This window comes from Leopardus geoffroyi, chromosome B1 (assembly GCF_018350155.1).
Source record: "Leopardus geoffroyi isolate Oge1 chromosome B1, O.geoffroyi_Oge1_pat1.0, whole genome shotgun sequence".
NCBI classification, from domain to species: Eukaryota; Metazoa; Chordata; class Mammalia; order Carnivora; family Felidae; genus Leopardus; species Leopardus geoffroyi.
Window position 1 is genome coordinate 53,541,443 of NC_059327.1, and position 24,130 is coordinate 53,565,572.

Genomic DNA, 24,130 nt, shown 5'->3' on the forward strand with positions numbered 1-24,130 from the left:
CAAGATCCATCTATATGCTGTTTACAAGAGACCCACTTTAGACCTAAAGACACCTTCAGATTGAAAATAAGGGGATGGAGAACCATCTACCATGCTAATGGTCAAGAAAAGAAAGCCTTAAAATAACCATACTTATATCAGACAATCTAGACTTTAAAATAAAGACTGTATCAAGAGATGCAGAAGGGCATTATATCATAATCAAGGGGTCTATTCACCAAGAAGACCTAACAATTGTAAACGTTTATGCGCCAAGTGTGGAGCACCCAAATTTATAAATCAATTAATCACAAACATAAAAAAACTCATCGATAATAATACCATAATAGTAGGAGACTTCAACACCCCATTCACATCAATGGACAGATCATCTAATCAAAAAATCAACAAGAAAACAATGGCTTTGAATGACACACTGGACCAGATGGACTTCACAGATATATTTAGAACATTTCATCCTAAAGCAGCAGAATATACATTCTTCTCCAGTGCACATAGAACGTTCTCCAGAATAGACCATATACTGGTACACAAATCAGCCCTAAGTAAGTACAAAAAGATCGAGATCACAACATACATATTTTCAGATCACAATACTATGAAACTCAAAATCAACCACAAGAAAAATTTGGAAAGGTAACAAATACTTGGAGACTGAAGAACATCCTACTAAAGAATGAATGGGCTAACCAAGCAGTTAAAGAGGAAATTAAAAAGTATATGGAAGTCAATGAAAATGATAACACCACAACCCAAAACTTCTGGGATGCAGCAAAGGTGGTCATAAGAAGTCATAAGAGGTCCTAAAGAAGGAAGAAAGATCCCAGATACACAATCAAATCTTACGACTTAAGGAGCTGGAAAAAGAACAGTAAATAAAACCCCAAACCAGCAGAAGACAGGAAATAATAAAGATTAGAGAAGATATTAATGCTATTGAAATCAAGAAAACAGTAGAACACATCAGTGAAGCCAGAAGCTGGTTCTTTGAAAGAATTAACAAAATTGATAAACCACTAGCCAGTTTGATCAAAAAGGAAAAGGAAAGGACCCAAATAAATAAAATCCAGAATTAAAGAAGAGAGATCACAACCAACTCAAAAGACATAAAAACAATAATAAGAGAATATTATGAGCTATTATATGCCAATAAAATGGGCAATCTGGAAGAAATGGACAAAATCCTAGAAACATATACACTACCAAAACTGATACAGGAAGAAATAGAAAAATTGAACAGACCCATAACCAGTAAGGAAATCCAATTAGTAATCAAAAATCTGCCAAAAAACAAGAGTCCAGGGCCAGGTGGCTTTCCGGGGGAATTCTATCAAACATTTAAGGAAGAGTTAACACCTATTCTCTTGAAGCTGTTCCAAAAACTAGAAATAGAAGGAAAACTTCCAAACTCTTTGTATGAAGTCAGCATTACCTTGATTCCATAACCAGAGACCCCACTAAAAAGGAGAGGTATAGACCAATATCCCTGAAGAACATGGATGCGTAAATCCTCAACAAGATACTAGCCAACCCGATCCAATAATACATTAAAAAAATTATTCATAGGGCGCCTGGGTGGCGCAGTCGGTTAAGCGCCCGACTTTAGCCAGGTCACGATCTCGCGGTCCGTGAGTTGGAGGCCCGCGTCAGGCTCTGGGCTGATGGCTCAGAGCCTGGAGCCTGTTTCCGATTCTGTGTCTCCCTCTCTCTCTGCCCCTCCCCCGTTCATGCTCTGTCTCTCGCTGTCCCAGAAATAAATAAACGTTGAAAAAAAAAATTAAAAAAAAAATTATTCATCATGACCAAGTGGGATTATACCTGGGATGCAGGGCCGGTTCAATATCTGCAAAACAATTAACATGATTCATCACATCAGTAAAAGAAAGGACAAGAACCATGTGATCCTCTCAATAGATGCAGAGAAAGCATTTGACAAAATACAGCATCCTTTCTTGATAAAAACCCTCAAGAAGGTAGGGATAGAAGGAGCATACCTCGAGATCATTAAAGCCATATATGAACGACCCAACGCTAATATCATCCTCATTGGGGAAAAACTGGGAGCTTTCCCCCTAAGGTCAAGAACAAGACGGGGATGTCCACTCTCACCACTGTTATTCAACATAGTATTGGAAGTCTTAGCCTCTGCAATCAGACAACACAAAGAAATAAAAGGCATCCAAATCGGCCAGGAGGAGGTCAAACTTTCACTCTTCGCTGATGACATGATACTCTATATGGAAAACCCAAAAGATTCCACCAAAAAACTGCTAGAACTGATTCATGAATTCAGCAAAGTTGCAGGATACAACATCAACACACAGAAATCAGTTGAATTCCTATACACCAACAATGAAGTGACAGAAAGAGAAATCAAGGAATTGATCCCATTTACAGTTGCACAAAAAACCATGAAATACCTAGGAATAAATCTAACCAAAGAGGTGAAAAATCTATACACTGAAAACTATAGGAAGCTTATGAAAGAAATTGAGGAAGACACAGAAAAATGGAAAAAGATTCCATGCTTCTGGATAGGAAGAACAAATACTGTTAAAATGTAGATACTACCCAAAGCAATCTACATATTCAAGGCATCCCTATCAAAGTAACATCAGCATTCTTCACAGAATTAGAACAAATAATCCTAAAATTTTTATGGAACCAGAAAAGACCCTGAATAGCCAAAGTGATCTTGAAAAAGAAAACCAAAGCAGACTTCAAGCTGTACTACAAAGCTGTAACTGTCAAGACAGTATGGTACTGGCACAAGAACAGACACTCAGATAAATGGAACAGAATAGAGAACCCACAAATGGACCCACAAATGGACCAGAAAATGGACCTACTAATCTTTGACAAAGCAGGAAAGAATATCCAATGGAATAAAGACAGTCTCTTCAGCAAATGGTGCTGGGAAACCTGGACAGCGACATGCAGAAGAATGAACCTGGACCACTTTCTTACACCATATACAAAAATAAACTCAAAATGGATGAACGACCTAAATGTAAGACAGGAAGCCATCAAAATCCTCGAGGAGAAACCAGGCAAAAACCTCTTTGATCTTGACTGCAGCAACTTCTTACTGAACACGTCTCCAGAGGCAAGGGAAGCAAAAGCAAAAATGAACAACTGGGACCTCATCAAAATAAAAAGCTTCTGCACAGGGAAGAAAACAATCAACAAAACTAAAAGGCAACAGACAGAATGGGAGAAGATATTTGCAAACGACATATCAGATAAAGGGTTAGTATCCAAAATCTATAAAGAACTTATCAAACTCAACACCCAAAAAACAAATAATCCAGTGAAGAAGTGGGCAAAAGACATGAATAGGCACTTCTCCAAGGAAGACATCCAGATGGCCAACCGACACATGAAAAAATGCTCAACATCACTCATCATCAGGGAAATACACATCAAAACCACAATGAGATACCACCTGACACCTGTTGGAATGGCTAACATTAACAACTCAGGCAACAATAGATGTTGGCGAGGATGGGGAGAAAGAAGATCTCTTTTGCACTGTTGGTGGGAATGCAAACTGGTGCAGCCACTCTGGAAAACAGTATGGAGGTTCCTCAAAAAACTAAAAATAGAACTACCCTATGACCCAGCAATTGCACTACTAGGCATTTATCTAAGGGATACAGGTGTGCCGTTTCAAAGGGACACATGCACCCCCATGTTTATAGCAGCACTATCAACAATAGCTAAAGTATGGAAAGAGCCCAAATGTCCGTCAATGGATGAATGGATAAAGAAGATGTGGTATATACATATATATGTATATATATATGTATTGTACACACACACACACACAATACATACATATATATATACATATACATATATATATGTATATATATACTTAAACCACATCTTCTTTATCCATTCATCCATGATGGACATTTGGGCTCTCTCCATACTTTGGCTATATATATGTATACACACACACACACACACACACACACACACACATATGGAGTATAATTGGCAATCAAAAAGAATGAAATCTTCCCATTTGCCACTACATGGATCGAACTGGAGGGTATTATGCTAAGCGAAGTTAGTCAGTCAGAGAAAGACAAATATCATATGACTTCACACATATGAAGACTTTAAGACACAGAACAGATGAACACAAGGGAAGGGAAGCAAAAAATAAAAATAAAAACAAGGAGGGGGACAAAATCTTAAATATGAAGAACAGAGGGTTATTGGAAGGGTTGTGGGAGGGGGGATGGGTTAAATGGGCAAGGGTCACTAAGGAATCTACTCCTGAAATCATTGTTGCACTATTTGCTAACTAATTTGGATGTAAATTTAAAAAAAAAAATCAAAAATAAAACAAGTTAATAAAAAATAAAAAATAAAAATAAAAAAAAGTAGGAAATTCTGCTACTTGCAATAATATGGGTGGATAGACCTTAAGGATATTATACTAAGTAAAATAAGTCAGAGAATTACAAATTCTGTATGCTCTCACTTATTTGTGGAATATTTAAAAAGAATTGAATTTATAGATACAGAGAACAGATTGGTAGTTGCCAGAGGAAGGGGATGGGTGGGGGCGAAGGGAGTAGGCAAATTGGGTGAAGGTAGTCAAAAGGTACAAACTTCCAGTTCTAAGATAAAAAAGTCCCGGGGAAGGGATGTACCGCATGGTGACAATAGTTACCAATACTGTACCATATACATAAAAGTTGCTAAGAGAGTAAATCATAAAAGTGAATAAGAAAAAATTGCAACTATGTGGTGATAGATGTTCACTAAACTTACTGTGGTGATCATTTTGCAACACAAACACTTGTCAAATCACTATGTTGTATATCTGAAACTAATATAATGTCATATATCAATTATATCTCAATAAAATTAATTAAAAGTAAAAAAAAATATAAAATGACTTTTGTTAAAATGTTACTCTGATTTTATTTTTTATATACTGCTAACATAAAAAATCTAGATGTAGACATTTTTCTTTAATGTAAATTATGATGTGTTTGTATTTTTCTCTAAAAAAACTCTCTAAAAAAGCTACACCTTTAAAAATCTGACCTGTTTAAGATTAAATGTTTTAAATATGTTATTAAAATATACCCACAAAAGTAGGAATAAATAATTTTCTGAAAACACTTTAAATTGGCACGGAGCACAGATAGCACAGTCTCTTGTATCAAAAATTATCTTAGTAATTAAATTAAATATAACTATTAACTACTTATAAAAATAAATACTGAAAGAAATTAAAACATCCAAATGCCTGACTCACCAACATTTTCTTTTTCACTAATTAATAAACTGTTCTTTTCCCCTCCAGAATACTCATAACTTACTTAAACTTTTGTGAGAATCATGTTTCTCAAAAAAACAAAACAAAACAAAAAAACCCCACCCTCTTTGCCTGTAGGATAATTTGAGTGTGAAAACAACTCCAAATCTCTGTTATATCTTAGTTCTGTTAAGTACAATGTTTTCTTTTTTTAAAATTTTTTTAACATTTATTTATTTTTGAGAGACAGAGAGAGACAGGGCATGACCAGTGGAGGGGCAGAAAAAAAAGGAGACACAGAATTCAAAGCACAGAGCCTGGTGTGGGACTTGAACCCACGGACCATGAGAACATGACCTGAGACAGAGTCGGATGCTTAACTGACTGAGCCGCCCAGGCGCCCCTGATTTCTATTATAAAGAATACACCAAATAACAACAACTGGGTTTGGAAATGATCTGAGAGTCTGCTAAAAAGAATTAGCAAATAAAGCTTCACATGTCATTAAACTTGTTGACCCTTCAACAGAAATTAGAGTTTTGCATAAATCATTATTTTAAAAATGTGGCCTTAGAGGACAGAAATGATATGTATAGGAACTGTTGCTTCCATCTTAAAAACAAAAATAATAGGCAGACAACACTATTTCTTCCCTGGAATTTGAAATTCTTTCTCTTTAGAACTCTTCCTGTCTAGGGGAACAGTAGAAACAAAAGAGGCACAGTGACAGAAAGCATTGCACTGCAGACTGAACCGCATGGTCCCCAGAGCCAGTCATGTAACTGGCTTGGAGGTCCAGACAACTTAAGGGAAGACCCCCAAATCCTTGTACCCAGCAGTTTCTTGAATTCATATTTACATCCGACCCTTTTTTTTTTTAATTTCCAAGTTTCCCTTTTTTCTTTTTTGTTTTTAAGTTTTATTTCTCTCTCTCTCCACACAAAGATACAATAAAACACTTCCTAGTTTTCAGAACAGGAGTAATTTAAAAATATACTTTCTGGGGGTGCCTGGGTGGCTCAGTCGGTTAGGCGTCCAACTTCGGCTCAGGTCATAATCTCGCAGTCCGTGAGTTCCAGCCCCGTGTAGGGCTCTGTGCTGACAGCTCAGAGCCTGGAACCTGCTTTGGATTCTGTGTCTCCCTCTGTCTCCATCTCCCCCCCCCCCCATCTGTCCCTCTCTCTCAAAAATAAATAAATAAATAAATAAAAACCCTCAAAAATACACTTTCTGATCATCTTTTTTTTTTTTTTTTTAATTTCTAGGCTTTTTAAAGAGCAGTTTTAGGTTCACAGAAAAATTGATTGGAAAGTACAGAGAATTCTCACATACCCTCTCCCATCCCCCACAATTTCCCCTATTGTTTACATCGTGTATTAGTGTGATACATTAGTTAGAATTGATGAATTAGGGGCGCCTGGGTGGCGCAGTCGGTTGAGCGTCCGACTTCAGCCAGGTCGTGATCTCGCGGTCCGTGAGTTCGAGCCCCGCGTCAGGCTCTGGGCTGATGGCTCGGAGCCTGGAGCCTGTTTCCGATTCTGTGTCTCCCTCTCTCTCTGCCCCTCCCCCATTCATGCTCTGTCTCTCTCTGTCCCAAAAATAAATAAACGTTGAAAAAAAAAAAAGATTAAAAAAAAAAAAAGAATTGATGAATTAATATTGATTAACTACTGAATAACTATTCATCAACAGTTGATAATGATGTATTATTATTATGAACTGAAGTCCACTGTTCACATTAGGGTTCACTCTTGATGTACATTTTGTGGCTTTTGACAAATGAGTAACCCACATGCAAGCATCATGTCTGTATCGTACAGAAGAATTTCACTACCCTAAAAATCCCCTGTGCTTCAGCTATGAATGTCATTCTCTCTCCCCCCCCCCCCAAATCTCTGGCAACCACTGATCTTTTTCTGTTTGTAGAGTTTTGTTTTCTCAAGAATGTCATCTAGGTGGAATCCTATAGCATGAAGACTTTTCAAACTGGAAATATGCTTTTAAGGATCTTTCGTGTCTTTTTGTGGTTTGATAGCTCATTTCTTTTTATCACTGAATAGAATTACTTGATAATCTCTTGTTTATACATTTGACATTGAAGTAACTTTATACGATGATCAAGCTACAGAATTCTAGCTGAAAAGCTTGTTAGATATTGTTCCATTGCCTACTGACATTTAGTATTTAAAAAAAAATCAATATGCTATTTTGATTTTTGCTCCCTTACATATAGCCTATTTTTTCTAACTGCATATTTTTCTTTAAAAAGAAAAGTATGGCTTATGCTAGCATTGTTTTGTGTTATTCTCCAAAATAACTTTCTTTTAAAAAAAATCTAATCTTTTCTCGTCTATGTCCCACCCATACCCTTTACCCTTTTGTCTTTTTCCTTTATACTTAAGGAGGACTATTCAGATTTGTGGCATAAATGACTCTTTGATATTTTACATGGTGTCATTTGATGTTTATTTATTTATTTTGAGAGAGAGAGAGAGAGAAGGGCAGAGAGAGAGGAAGACAGAATGGCAAGCAGGTTCCATGCTGTCAGTGCAGAGCCTGATAAAGGGCTTGATTCCATGAACCATGAGATTATGACCTGAGCCTAAATCAAGAGTTGGATGCTTAACCAACTGAGTCACCTTGACGCCCTTTACATGGTGTTATTTGGAATGTGTAGGAAGGTTTTAATTCTGTGACTGTATTTTGGTGTCTTCACAGTCGTCTTTAGCCTAGACCATTCTCCTCAAATGTGAAGTCATGAAAGTTGTGTTACAGGTTGCTAGGCAGGTGCTATTTCATATGTTTAGCTGTTTGTTTTGTTTATGAACAGTAAAAAACAGGTACCTGAACTTGGTAAAAATTCAATTGTCTGAAAATACTAGTGATGGAAAGCAGCACTTCCTTGCCTCAACGATCTTTGTTCAAAGCTATTCATTCTTCTTTAAAGCAAACACTCCCAGGGTAAAATTGGTTACTTAGGTAAGTACCTGTTCTCATCTGTCCGATTGGTGTCCAGGCCTCTTACAAAGAAGGCAGTAGAAGATTCCTTTGCCCTAACTAGACATCTGATTTAGTGCCTCAATTTGTATTCACCTCTTCCGTTTTTCCTTTCTGCCCAATGATTTCTCTTTTCTTCCTGCAGGAAAAATTATGTTTATTCATCTTGTTCACTCTATTCAAGCTGCTACTTATATGTGATCGAAATGCTCTGTAGTTCAGGAAAGATCAAGTTGATTTGAGTGCTGATACAGGTTTTGCCTGGTGTGTGTGTATGTGTGTGTGTGTCGTAAGGAGGTGGTTTTCTGCTATTTCTCTCACTAGAAAGGGAAATCTGGCAGAGGCATTCCTGCCTTGAACAGAATTGTGCTTTAGATGAGTGTTGAGTGTCAAGTAAGCTTTGGTCTGGGGTCCTCCGGGTGCCCAAACACAGACATCTTTAGTTTTAAAGTACTGTCAGAAACTCAGCTTTCTCCAATCATTTTTTTTTTAACTTTTTGCTAAGAGTTAGAAGTTGAATAAATTCTGGGGATCTAATGCACAGCATTGTGGTTACACTTAATACTGTATTATACACTTAAAAGTTGCCAAGTGGGCAGATCATCAATGTTCTCAACACAAAAAAAGAAATAGTAATTATGTGAGGTGATGGATCTGGAAGCTAAATGCTACAGTGGTAATTATATTGCGGTATATAAGTGTATCAAATCAACACAGTGTGCACCATGAGCAATGTTTTATGTCAATCATATCTCAATAAAGCTGGAAAATAAAGGAATTGCAAAAAGTCAGCATTGATTCACAGAACAGTATTATTTCCAATCACCTTAATAAACTATGTTTGTAAAAAAAAAAAAAAAGAAAAAGTTTTTCCATGCCTTCAAGAACCCCAGGCCATTCCTGCTCCGCAGGACAGGAAGCAGGGAAGTTGTGTTTTTGTTTTTGTTTTTGTTTTTTTAGTTTATTTACTTAATTTCGAGGCAAGAGGCAGACAGAGAGGGAGACAGAATCCCAAGCAGATTCCACATTGTCAGCTCAGAGCCAGATGCAGGGCTTGATCTTAGGAACCATAAGATCATTACCTGAGCTGAAATGAAAGCAAGAGTCGGACGCTTAACCGACTGAGCTACCCAGGTGCCCCTGGATGGGAAGCAGAGAATTTTTGAGATAGGTACCCATGGCCTGTCCCAGCAGACCCCTTTTAACTCCCCTCCTCTTTTCATTCAGAGGATGACCCTAAGCTTTATGTCTCCCTGGATAGCTCTCCCTTCTCCATGCTGTCCTAACCTGCATTTCTTTTAGACTTTGCTCTGTTTCATCCATCAACCATTTTCTTCTCCCTTCTGTATTTTATGTCATTAAACTGATTATGGCCTCCCTCTCATTCTTGGTGTGATAACATCATTTTATGTCTTCAGAGCAAAAGAAAACTGGGCTCAGTTTTCCATCTTGAAATAGAAGCATCCAGGAGTCATTTGAAGCTAGAAGCCAGTTTAACAGATGAAAAAGCAATTGAATAGCAAATGAATGTATATCCAAAGACAATAAAATATTGTTTCACTAGACCATTTTACCAGCTTTTTCTAGATTTTAGTTATTTCTTTTGACCTTATTGTTTAGACCCCAGTTGGTCTTTGATAACTTTTTTTAAATTTTTTTTTTTCAACGTTTATTTATTTTTGGGACAGAGAGAGACAGAGCATGAACGGGGGAGGGGCAGAGAGAGAGGGAGACACAGAATCAGAAACAGGCTCCAGGCTCTGAGCCATCAGCCCAGAGCCTGATGCGGGGCTCGAACTCACGGACCGTGAGATCGTGACCTGGCTGAAGTCGGACTCTTAACCGACCGCGCCACCCAGGCGCCCCGGTCTTTGATAACTTTTAAGTGTAATTTGGATCCAGGCAGAAAGTATTCTCTTAGCAATCACTCAATTACATATTCCTCCTAAACATTTATTGCATATTTGTTGGGGTTTTTTGTTTTGTTTTGTTCTATTTCCAATGATTACTTTCTTTATCTAGAAATAACATTGTTTGTCTTGACAATGTCTTTGTGGTTTCTGTCTTTTCATCTGTAATATTTCCCTATATTAATCCCTTTCTCCCACATCACAAAACTGGTTTGCAAATAGTCTATTCTGCTCTAACACATTCTGTCCCCAGAATGGCATCTGTACCTAAAACTCATTTCCTTCCTGTTTTTTTTTTTCCAGGAAAAGTATTAGCATCTTCTTTATCCATTTTAACTATTTCTATTCATCCAGGAGTTATTGTTCTTGAATAAAATTCACAATTATTTTTTGTAAAAGGTATAGTTTCTACTTGCATTGTTACATAATACAAGGTCATTTTGGCAAGAAAAGTGTCTTTAATAATAAATCTTCCTAAAACTATAAATGTTCACCTGAAATGCTCACAAATTTACATTGGTGTGCTCTATAGCTTATGTTATCTTTGGTTTTTAGTTTTTAATGTATTTTTCTGTAGTAATTTCTCTTTCTTTAAATTTTAAAACAATCCCAAATTAGCAGAAGATTTACAAATATCGCACAAAACTTTTTTTCCTGAACCACTTGAAAGTATGTTGTTGAACTGATGCCCCAATACTTGAGAATATCATACAAATAAGAACATTCATTCTCTTAGACAACCACAATCTAACCGTTGAAACAAGAAAATTAACATGAATATATAGTTATTGTCTAATTCGTGGACCCCATTCAAATTCTGTCAACTACCTGAGTATTGGCTTCATAGCAAAAAGATCCAGTTTAGAATCATGTCTTGTATTTAGTTGTCATTTCTCCTTGTTTTATTCGGTTTGAACCAGGACTTCATTCTTTTTATGACTCTCATGATCACGACATTTAAAAAATATATTATTATCTCTTTATTTAGCAGAACGTACCTCAGTTTGCATTAGTAATTTTCTTCATGCTTCAGTTTAGGTAATGCATTTTAATAAAAATATCACAGAAGTGTTACTTTGTTCTGAGTGCATTTTATCAGATGGTGGACCATGTTAATTTTTGCCATCACTGTTAATGTTCATTTTGACTAACTGATTAAGTTGGTGTATTCCCGTATCTATCTATGTATCTATGTATCTATGTATCTATGTATCTATCTATCTATCTATCTATCTATCTATCTATCTATCTATACGTATATACATATACAGAGGCATATACATACACACGTGTATATTCATGTATTTATTAATTTACATTTCCATTTTTACTTCTCTATTGAAAACCATGATTTACATTGATATCTCTGATGCATTGGTTTATTCTACTTTCTGAGTTTCCACATTTTAACTTCCTCTTCTGACAGTAAGAAATCTGGCTCCACACCAGCGCAGCTACCCCACTATAGGAACATCCTCCTCACTCTGGCTCCCACACCCTGGTGTGCTGCGAATCCCGTCTCCCAGATGTCCTTCTCATCCTATCTGTTTACCCATCCTTCCCATGGCCATCCCAACATGGACGCCTATCTTGTGTTGCCTGACAGAATGGCTTTAAGACTGCATTTTCAGGAAGAAAATGGAGGAAAGGGAACAGAAAGAAGAAACTGGATCCTATTTTTATGCCATTATTTTCAAACTTTTTTCAAGTATCTAACAAATGATTTAAAATCTGGATTTGAAGTCATCACATTTATTTCTATCAAGTAAAAAATAAAAGAATATCTTTCCTTGTGACCTGACTACATACATACGTGTGACATGTACCTACATATGTACATGCATATAGATGTAAATACAATTTTTTTTTTGAGATTTAGTCTTTCAATTGCATTCTGGGTCTTTAAAAAGGGTGAGGTTTTAATGCAACATTACATTAAGAATTTCTTGGAATCATTTTCATGAACACTTGGGCTGCTTTTTGTTTTTTCTTTGTTTGTTGGCTTGAGATTTACCTTGTGAACAATTTTTTCCCTGGTATGAATAGCAATAACATAATTGCCAAGGGTTTGCAATGTACTTTGCCATTTTGCCTTTATCCGTCTCTGAATTTGAAAGGCATATTCTATTTCTTTAAGGGACATCTAAAAGAAAACATGCTGCTGAAAACATCTGTAACTACTGTCATTTGCTTTTTGGGCCAACGATGGCTAATGTAATGAACAATTTAAAGGCACAATTTGCCATATGGATGCTATCGCAATTATTTGCTCTGTTGCTAAACATAGCAGTGTATTAGATGGATTTAACAGCTTTTGCACTGGCACAGAAAAGTAGCAGATTGGCCAAGGACTGCTAAACAGGTGCTCTCTGTAATGGCAATAGAATATTTACAATCTTCTCTGAGCTTCATTCTCTACAAAGTTTTTGAATATACTTATCAATAGCTAAGGTAGAAAGATTACTCTAATCTGCTGCTCTGATCTGCCATAGACCAGAAGAAGCTTAAAGTATAGAATACAGTGCTTCATAAACATTATGGTACTGCATCCATTTCATTCTTTGTAGTCCATCTACACTGTCACTGCCTGGGTCAGGGCCATTCTGTCTCCCATCTGGACTATAACAGTACATTCCTGTTTTCTCTGTCTCAAAGCTTTTGCCATCCATTCAGCTACTCCCTGTGTTGTGTTGGTTCACTACACAACCATGATGAGAAATCTGTAATGGCTACCTCATCTTCATAAAGTAAATTCCAAATACCTTCAGATCACATCAAAGAGATTCTATGATGTAGCCCAAGACTACGCTTAAAAACAATGACTTTTATTTTCAAATTTGTTTATACTTTTAGTACAGTTTTTTCATTTTTTATTTTTTTTTAAATTAAAAAAAAATTTTTTAATCTTTATTTATTTTTGAGAGAGTAAGAGACAAGAGTGAGAGCAGGGGATGAACAGAGAGAGAGGGAGACACAGAATCCAAAGTAGGCTCCAGGCTCCAAGCCGTCAGCACAGAGCCCGATGTGGGGCTCGAACCCACAAACCGTGAGATCATGACCTGAGCTGAAGTCGGACACTTAACCGACTGAGCCACTCAGGCACCCCTTTTCATTTTTAAAAAAATAAAATTTTATTGGGGCTCCTGAGTGGCTCAGTGAGTTAAGCATCTGACTCTTGGTTTCAGCTCAGGTCATGATCTCATGGTTCGTGGAATAGAGCCCTGCGTCAGGCTCTGCACTGAGGGGGCAGGGCCTGTTGGGATTCTCTCTCTCTTCCTCTCTCCCTGCCCCTCCCATGCTCTCTCTCTCTCTCTTTCTTTCTCTCTCTTTCTCTCAAAATAAATAAACTTTAAAATAAAATAAAATTGTATATATATGTATATGTATATAAATACACACATACACACAAATATTTCGAGTGTCTGCTCTATTTTTGAAATTTGGAATTAAGGTTTAGTGCTTAAATTCATTCACCTTTCTTCCGGCTGAAGAAGAGAATACACACATAAGTAGTCAAATGGGAACCACATAGCACTCAGGTATGTTCTAATCATCAGGCAAAGAACACACCTTACAACCAGGGGAATAAACGCTAATGCGTAGACCTCAGACCACTGGGATTTACTTTACTACCACATGGAATTTAGACTTTGAAACCAGGCTGACTTTCTGCCTTGAGAAGGAGCTTTCTGAGTGTGATTGGAGTCATGTTGAAGAGGCCAGGGCTGAAGTCTGTTTCATATAATATTGAACATCATGCTCTTAAATTATAAGTGAAAGCCTCAATTAGTCACTCCTCCTTTGACCACTGCTCTTCTGTGGAACCATGTTATTTTCCTTATTTCACTCATTGACGTCACTATGCGAGCCTCTGGTAAACTCGGGATGCGAGTGCCACATTTTAGGGAGAAAACAAAAACGTCAGAGGAATCCGCCTAGCACAGTACTTAATACTGAGGCTTTCAGAACCTTCCTGGAATCACTAGGGCCTGCCATAAAGCCTAAGCGACACAGAAATGCAACTGAACGGACATCACTAACTTCAGGCCGCAGAAGCCCATGCTGAATGTTCACCTTTGTTCTATTTTTCACCGCTACTATCTAAAATTATACGGATACTAGTTAAATTTATAGGATGAAATTAAAAAATATAATAAAGGATGCCTCGCTTTTTATTCAATGCCCGAAGAGAAATTAAATAAAAGTCAAAAAAACAAAGACCCTGCTTCTTGCTAGATTAAAATAAGAATCACCACCACTGCCCCGCCCCCCACCGCTCGATGTTTTATTTATTACAATTTCAGCCAAAGAGTTCACAGTCAGATGGAGCAGGCAGCCTTACAGTGACAGCTGTTCCCCCAACATGGATGTACTTCCATCAGCATTTTATTGAAAGATGAATTAACCCAATACCAATGCCCTGTGTTTTCCATCTTCCAAAGGCTGTGAGTCAACAGAGCCCAAGAGAATTTATTCCAAGCTAAACGATATTCCCCAGATTCATAGTACTGTTAACAGCAAAAGAAAATAATAGAGTTTCAGCATTCTTTAGAAAACACAGAATAACCTAGAAAATATGAAAGATTGTTTTTTTCAATATTCCAGATACTCTGTGTACATAGTTTAGAGTTCAATACCTTAGACTTACATAAGTCAAAAAAAAAAAATCTATCAGTTAATTGTGACTTCACGCTTCTCTTGAGATGGGATAAAATGTTCATGAAGTAAAAGATTCGTGTTTTCTCCTCTCTCACATAGTGACATATAAGACACCCTTACCATCTTACAAATTTGTAAATATTAAAAATGACAAAGAAATATTAAAAAGAACTTCTCACTAATAGTCAAATAATTATAGCACCTCCAGGATTCAGGATTTTCATAGGGTTTTCCGCTTGTTTTTAATTTTTGGTTTTAATTTTATAGACAGAGTGTACAGACAGGAGAGAGGAGCAGAGAGAGAGAGAGGGTGGAGGGAAAGAATATCTTAAGCAGACTCGGGGGCTCAATCTTACGACTCTGAGATCATGACTTGAGCTAAAATCAAGAATTGCTCGCTCAACCAACTAAGCCACTCAAGGCCCTAAAGTTTTCTTGTTCTTAAACATCCATCCTTCATATTGAAAACAATTTACCTTCTCTACCTGTTTAATTTTATGTTCTACACATCTGGATGCTCAATAGGCTTTGGTCTGTTTCTAACTGCACAGCATCTACTTGTTTTAGTAGCATTGGTGACCAAACTTAAAATAGGCAACTCTCTTATCAATATCAGTGGCCTTGCATTTTCAAGGCCTTGTTCTAAGTCCTGACACCCATCTCTCTGTTTCTTCACCTCTAGAAAAATCTCGGTTCATTTTTAGCACTGCGATATAATGGGCACAGATGTTTTCTAGTCTGGAATTCCTGAGTGGTTCCCAGCATCACTGCACATCTGAATCATCTGGGGAGCTTTTAAAAATATCAATGCTCTGGTTGCATGCCATAGCATCCAGGTAAAATTCAGGTATCCATCTTTTTTAAAGATCCTCATATGATTCCAATGTGCGTAGGATCCATTGGCTTATGGATTGTAGACATCAGTTTTGAATAATTTTGTGGGGTTTTTTCCTCTACTTTCTTCCAGCAGGACATATGGCTATCAGAAATTGAGTAGAAAAACAAAGATGAGAATTGTGCACCAGAAATCAAGAAAATGTGAACTGAAAACACAAATGATTTTAAACTATTCTGACTAATGAAACATTGTTTTGTTTTATTATTATTATTATTATTAATTATTTTTAATATTGGTACAAAGAGACTCCTTTTTATCTTTACAAAGGATCAAGAATCAGAATGGCTTTGGAAATTTTTTTTTTAATTTTTTTTAATGTTTATTTATTTTTGAGACAGAGCGAGACAGAGCATGAACGGGGGAGGGTCACAGAGAGAGGGAGACACAGAATCCGAAACAGGCTCCAGGCTCTGAGCTGTCAGCACAGAGCCCGACGTGGGGCTCGAACTCACCGACCGCGAGATCATGACCTGAGCCGAAGTCGGCCGCTCAACCGACTGAGCCACCCAGGCGCCCCACGGCTTTGGAATTTTTAACAGCAATGCAAGAAAATAAAAATAAAAGAGAAATGTCTTTGAAATTCAGAAAAAAATTTTTTTTGAACCTAAAGGTTTCTACCAAATTTAGATGTTAAAAGGACATTTAGGGGTGCCTGGGTGGCTCAGTCAGTTGAACTTCCAACTTCAGCTCAGGTCATGATCTTGTGGTGCGTGGGTTCAAGCCCTGAGCTGGGCTCTGTGCTGACAGCTCAGAACCTGAAGCCTGCTTCAGATTCTGTGTCTCCCTCTCTCTCTCTGCTCCTCCCCCACTCATGCTCTGTCTCTGTCTCTCTCAAAGATAAATAAACATTAAAAAATAGTAAATAAATAAATTAAAAGGACATTAAAAGAATTGTGAACAAGTGAATTCTCAAAAGCTTCACATCCTTATGCATCATTTCTCAAAAAATTCCTAAAGGATTTATTCTACTAAAATTAAGAAATAAGCCAAGTAAAAAGGAAAGTCAGGGACCATGAAAGGCAATCTGACAGAAGAGAGATGGAAGTAAACCCCAGTATAATGATTATGGGAGGTCATAAGATGGCTGCTATGCTCCGGGGGGGGGGGGGGGATCTAATTTTGGAATATATCCAAAGGAAGATAAAGCTAATAAAATATCTGATGAGTCTGACATTGAAACATAATTCAGGGGCGCCTGGGTGGCGCAGTCGGTTAAGCGTCCGACTTCAGCCAGGTCACGATCTCGCGGTCCGTGAGTTCGAGCCCCGCGTCGGGCTCTGGGCTGATGGCTCAGAGCCTGGAGCCTGTTTCCGATTCTGTGTCTCCCTCTCTCTCTGCCCCTCCCCCGTTCATGCTCTGTCTCTCTCTGTCCCAAAAATAAATAAACGTTGAAAAAAAAAAAAAAAGAAACATAATTGAGACATTTCAGAACTTCTGGGTAGGTTAATGATACATATGGAAGAAACTATGTGAAATACATAAAGAGTTTATCAACCTCAAGAAAGTGTTTACCGGGAAAGAAAAGTAATCATAATTTATTGCATGGCTTGGTTGGAAATAATATTTACCTTGTCACAATGTAAAAAGTGAATACTAATCTAACAACAATGGCAGTGTAACCGTATCTGTGTACTAGGAGGATAAAAAAAGAGGTTTATGTTAGTGGAGGTGGTGATAATGGCTTGAAAGAAAGCTAAATAAATCCTCCTCTGCTGTGGGTATCAGAATATATGCTTAAAATGGGAGCATCTAAAAGTAGCAAAATAAGTTCATTATTTAGAGAAAATTAGGTAAATCCCCAAAGAATCTATTATATAAGTTGGAGTGATTATCTCTAGCGAAGGGTACGTAGAGGTATAGGGCAAAGGGCAGGCATCTTAGCTAAGGCTTATATCTTAGTTTTTGTGTGTGGCATTATCTGACTAGTAGGTAGAATTTAACTGAGTTATTTTAACCCTTACCACATAATATTTCAGTGTTGCTGATTTATATATCTATCAGCCTAATAATAAAGTCTGTAGCTAGATAATGCAATCCTTGGGATGTAATGTTATGTGAAGGTCATGGTACAACTTGATATGATGGGAAAAAATGACTCCTAGAATCAGACTAGTGGTTCCAATTCTAACTATGCTATTCATTAGCACCTTAAGTATCCTCTCTGAACTTTAATTCCTTTCTTGATAAGTAGTGTAATATTACCCATTTGCAGTGTTATATGGATTAAGTGGTATCTATGAATCAGCACAACACATGTTTACTACATGAAGTATTAAACAATTTATGAGATCTTATTCCTTCTGCCCTGCTAGATGATAATCTCGTTGTGTTTTCTGCAATTTGGTGTACACAATTTGTAAATATTTAGTAAATTAATGAATAAATGGATCTCATAAAAACAAAAATTATTGGTTTTTATGATGAATGCTAAACGCACTTACAGGGGACTTCTGGAATGGCAGAATGATGTTTTCTGTAAATTCACTCCTCCAAAAAAAAAAAGCAATAAAAATGCTGAAAAAACTGTCAAAGTTAACCTTCGGGAGCTCTGAAAAGCTTGCAACACACTGAGGAATGTGTATTCAAGTAAAACTAATAGGTTTCTCTAAAAACAGGGCATGTAAATATGGCTCCCCTCCTGAGCTCCTGGTAGCCTTGAAAACCAGCAGCCCCGGGGCGCCTGGGTGGCGCAGTCGGTTAAGCGTCCGACTTCAGCCAGGTCATGATCTCGCGGTCCGTGAGTTCGAGCCCCGCGTCAGGCTCTGGGCTGATGGCTCAGAGCCTGGAACCTGTTTCCGATTCTGTGTCTCCCTCTCTCTCTGCCCCTCCCCCGTTCATGCTCTGTCTCTCTCTGTCCCAAAAATAAATAAACGTTGAAAAAAAAAAAAAAAAAAAAAAAAAAAAAAAGAAAACCAGCAGCCTCTCAAGCATAGAAGTTTACAATCCAGAGCCTAGCAGGTATCAAAGTCCATCCCTAGAGCTATGTTATTTTTATCTGGCCTGCTCCCTAGAAAAGTACCACTCAGATGGCTTATCATTATTTGGCTTTGACTGGGAACTCCCTCAGTGGGAAAATCCTATCCCAGGGCATTTATTAAAAATGATCACAAAAGTGATCACAAAAGGGGCACCTGGGTGGCTCAGTCCTTTAAGCTGATGACTCTTGATTTTGGCTGAGGTAGTGATTTAGGGTCCTGATCTCAGGGTCCTTAGAGCTGAATTCTCTCTCTGCCCCTCCCCTGCCCCTGCCCTTGTTCCCTCCTTGTTCCCTCCCCCTCATGCTCTCTTGCACATGCGCTCTCAAAAGAAAGAAAGAAAAAGAAAGAAAGAAAGAAAAAGAAAGGAAGAAAGGAAGAAAGAAAGAAAAAGAAAGAAGAAAGAAAAGAAAATGATCATAAGAAACTGTTTTAACACTGCAGCTGCCTAACGCTGTGTGATACAGAATCCTCAATGGCTGCACACTATGGGGAAATACAGACTATTAGTCCAGGAAAGTCACTAAACAACAAACAACAATAATAAACACCAGTAACAACAACTGGGCATTGCAAGTGGGAGGTCTGGTTTCCAGGGTGGCCACATTGTATTATTTAATGTATCCAATTTTTAACAACAACAAAAATATGTAGCATGAAAATAAGCAGAAAAATAGGACCCATACATGGGAGGAAAAAATCAATAGGAACAGCCTAAAGGAGCTCCAGTGTTGGACTTACCAAATCTGACATTTACAAAGCCATTAGAGATATCAAGATCAAGGAAACTGAGACCAAATGAAATTGAAGACTTATATAATGGCCAGCCTCAGTATTCAAAGGAGACTACGAATTTGCGATTTTCAATTCAGATTATTTCACAAAGTGATTGCCTTCAATTTTATGCATCTGTGTGTACACAGATATAAAATATATATGTTCCTTTTTTAAAAAAACCTGATAATGAAAAGCATGGAATTATTTAAAAATATTTTAGATGAGTATCTAAATAGTCTTTATGTTTTAATCTCTTTCAGGCCCTCCTGTTAATGTCACATGCAACATATTCATAAACAGCTTTGGCTCTATCGCTGAGACGACAATGGTAGGCATGTTTACTTTGTAACAAGTTTCACACTGGAGTATTTTGTAACTACATTAATGGCACATTTTCTGCTAGTGTTATGTAATTTAAAGCCAAAATTAATGTAATGATATTTAAAAAAATAAAATTAATGGTATAACTAAACTGTAATCAACTGCAGGCAATAACGTTTCATTTAGAGATGGTATAGTAAAGAAAACGTAAATAAAAACAAGAATGTTTTTTCCCATGTTGGTAATTAAATATTAAATCTCAAATTAAAACTAAAATTTTACCATATAAACCATTTCTTTTCAATACTCTTTATAAACCAGACATAAACATAGAAGTAAATAATTTCATGTTCAATTATTCTGTGTACTTAAAATGTGTTTATAATATTATTTTGAGTCTTTATTTGGTTACTTTTCCAAATGAATATAGTATTTTGCTCAAACATTATAAACGTTTTGTGAATTGTGGTATCTGCCTTAATTTATTGAAACACTTTGAACAGAGACTTCTGTTGAGAACTATGTAGTTGAGAACATTTTATATAATGAAGTTATTAAAGCCAAAACAATTATCATTACAGACCAAATTTATTCTGATTTGAATTTTATAACTTTCTCTAACGATCATGTTGTATCTCTACCTTACCCTGTTGTATCTCTACCTTACCCTGAAGCTTTTGTTGTGCATTTTAGCAAAACTAAAATGCAGAGACAGACTTAGGAGCCACTCATATGTGTAAAATTGTCTAGCAGGCAATTTTTTTTCTAATTTAAACTATGTATGGTGGTTCTTAAATTACCTAGAATTATAATCCATTCCTAAATTTAGCAAGTATAATTTGCATTAATTTCCAAAGCTGACGTTAGCTAAAATAGGATGTAAAACACTTAAAAATTTATTAGCTTCCAAAACCATTATTAAGTAAGTAGAGAACTGTGTTCATTTTACGTATCTCAGAATGACTTGATAGCAAATTTTCTAAGAATAAATAATCTAATATGCGAATTATTACGGGTGGATATACAGGTGTGTGTGTGTGTGTGTGTGTGTGTGTGTGTGTGTACGCATGGAGGATCTATCTCAACAGGAAGAGACTTTACTTAGGCATCTTTTTTTCCCCTCACGTATGCAATATTTAGTCATTTAGTGGCATCTCTGTGGTTTTACCAAACTCAATATAATATAATTACAATAAAAGCATCAGTGAAGAAGAACTTAACTCACTTATTTGGGCATTATATAGAATTATCTTCACTACCGTATATAAATTCACATGAAGGTATGTGTGTGTAAACACAGAGAAAATGAGTATAATTTTCTTGCATAAGCACAGTGTGGTTCTGGTACAATTCTGACTCTAAAATGACTATGATCCAGTTTTAAGCTTTGACATATTCTGGGTTTTCATTGAATATTTTGTCCTGATTTATATCCTGCATTTGTACTACTGGGGAGAAAAATTTTCCTCTACCCTTCAAGAATCTTTTGACTGGATTAGGAATTAAGTCAACATGAGACAATTAACAGGAGAAAATTAAATATAATAACATACATATGAAGAATTCGCATGAACATAAGGGATTTCAAAGATAGTCAGGCAAAATGAGGTATATATGTTATCCTAAACTAAGGAGAAGGTAGTAGGAGTCTGGGACTTCAAAGGGAAGGACAGCAATTCACAGGAAGGTGAAAAAGAGTAAATGTTTGGTAAACAAGTGTCTGCTGGGCCACTCAGAAACAATGGGACATTGAGAGGACTTTAATCCAATAGGCCTTGCTAGGGCTCCTACCTATCTACCAGACCTAGTTCATATTATAACTATAGTTATCTATGGTGCTAGCTCCCTTCCTGGAACAGGTCCTCTGTCTAAATCCTTTTAGGCAGTTGGCAAAAAGAAAAACTTTCTGAGTCCTCTGGGGTTTTTTTAAACTTTTTTTTTTTTTTTTTTAATTTACTTGGGGGTGGGGAAGAGGGGCAGAGTGAGGAAGAGAGATAATCCCAAGCAGGCACCATACTGTCAGCACAGAGCCTGATGCAGGGGTCGATCCCACGAAGTGTGAGACCATGACCTGAGCTGAGACCAAGAGCTGGGTGCTTAACTGACTGAATCACCCAGGCTCTCCGTTGAGTCTTCTGTTTCTTAAAAATAATCAACCTAAAATAATCCATGTGCCGAAGAGACACATTTTGGGGGGAAATTTTTTTTCCTCTACAGTACATTCTTAGTCCAAATCATATTTAAAGATGAAGGAATCTCTACTGGCTTTTTTCTGCTTAGACTTTCCAAATTGTATTTCTAGCCCTGGCAACCTTTCTTTTTAATCGCTGCTATACATACTGTACAATCTCGAAAGCCTAAAAATATGTTTATACTTTCTCTTCTGCAAGATTGCTTCCACAAAATACTTTCAGCAGCAATAGTTGGAAAGACTTACAGCCTTACTTGTCTTTGTGGGATGGAGGAAGAGACTTGGAAAAAAGAAGACATGGCCAGATTTCCTTCTTATTAAACCTGAAAGATTGTCAGGTTCCTGAAGGTCTTTGCTTTTTATAGCATAATTCATCAGCCTGCCATAAATGGTTATAGCACACAATCTGCAGGGTGACGACACCAGCTAAATTTCTCATCTTTAATAATTTTAGACTTCCTTTATAAAATAATATTACATAAAAACTTGCAGAATATTATACATACACTCCCACAGTGACTCTTACTCAGTTTTATTTCCCTTCTGTAACATAGAAATCCTTTCAATTCCCACATATTCCATCATAATGTATTTTTTAAAAATAATTTAATGTTTATTTTTGAGAGAGAAACAGAGAGGCAAAGCGTGAGGAGCAGAGGGGTAGCGAGAGAAGGAGACACGGAATCTGAAGCAGGCTCCAAGCCCACAAACCATGAGATCATGACCTGAGCCGAAGTTGGATGCCCAACCAACTGAGCCACCCAGGCGCCCCATCGTAATGTATTTTTTGAAATCATTTTTAGCATTTATCCCTTTCCTTTTCTGGGTCACAAGTAGCATCAATAAGCATTAGTCAAACACCTCAGAGATTATTATAAAATTTACTGTGTCCTCTTTGATATCTCTCTTATTAGTCTTCTAAACTTTCAAACAGGTGATACTATTTCTATTCATGTAATCAGATTCAATATTTGTAAAATTTTTAATGGCATCAGATGGAAGAGCTGAAACATGGTGTCCATATACATAAGAATGAATAAAATTAAAATTTACTATATTTAATATCTTAAGATTCATAAAATATTTTCTTACCACTTAATTAAGTTGATGTATTTTATTCATATTTTCTACACCATAGCTCTGCAAGTAAACTTGGTCCCATTATTTTATTTGCTGTGACGTTGTTTAAATTAATTTATTTTTATGGAAGCATTTATGTATTTTTAAAATATTTACATTCCTTATACTGATATAGTTTATTTTTGGTTTTACAATACAAATAGCCTAATTCAACTAAGAAGATGTATTAAAATTGAGAAGATTGAATTTCAAATGACCTGCAATCATTAATAAATATCTTTGCATCTGAGATCTTATCTAAAATAAAACTAAATAATTCTCCCAATCTGTATATCTCTGCTTAACAAAGACATTAACTATCTTCAATGTCTATTTACTGACAAGATATATTAAGCTCCCTCTGCTGGTGTAGTTTCTCACAATTGTATCTCTCCACATTTAAAATTCACTCTTAGTCCCATTTGAGGTAATTATTTGATTCTTGAGAAAATAGCTCTAGTAGATATTCTACGTATTTACCAATTTTTTGAAAATTAAGTTAATTTAAAATTTTAACATATTTTGCATCTTCTTCTTGTACCAAATCTGTTTTTTTTTTCAAATATTTATGTGAATTTTTCCAAGAGCATAAGCTCAAATTTATTTTTACCCATGAAACTCCTCCTTTCCCAGTATAGATTTGTCTAATTAACTTAATGTAGTTCCAACTATTCTCACTTGAGTACAATTTTATTATTCTTGGCATATAGTCATCAACTTTTTTTCTATAGATATTGTGGAAATTTGAAACTCCCTTACCTCTCTCACATTTGGGTCATGTGTCATATATTATGAGATTCTCTAAGGGTGTGTTCAGCCTCCATTAGTCCAAGTTCACATTTTTCTTAAGCAGGCAATGATTGAACAACTATTGGAAACCACAGTTCTTAAAAACATTAAATTAAAGATAAAGTTGGTTTACCATCATTAGAGTCCTTCTTTTTCCCCTTTTGTAACATGGCTTGGTAAGGGAGGTACGTCTGTCCTGCCTTCTAAACTTGG

The 24,130-nt window shown here is 36.6% G+C and overlaps 1 protein-coding gene across 2 annotated transcripts in view; it reads left to right on the forward strand.

The window, feature by feature from the left end:
• GLRA3 (glycine receptor alpha 3) overlaps nucleotides 1–24,130 on the forward strand; it is a 200,957-nt gene that overhangs the window by 50,004 nt on the left and 126,823 nt on the right. For both annotated transcript variants that reach the window (XM_045462605.1, XM_045462614.1), the window contains exon 3: nucleotides 19,758–19,825. In XM_045462605.1, coding sequence (XP_045318561.1) covers nucleotides 19,758–19,825 — 68 coding nt within the window. The remainder of the gene's footprint in view (nucleotides 1–19,757; nucleotides 19,826–24,130) is intronic.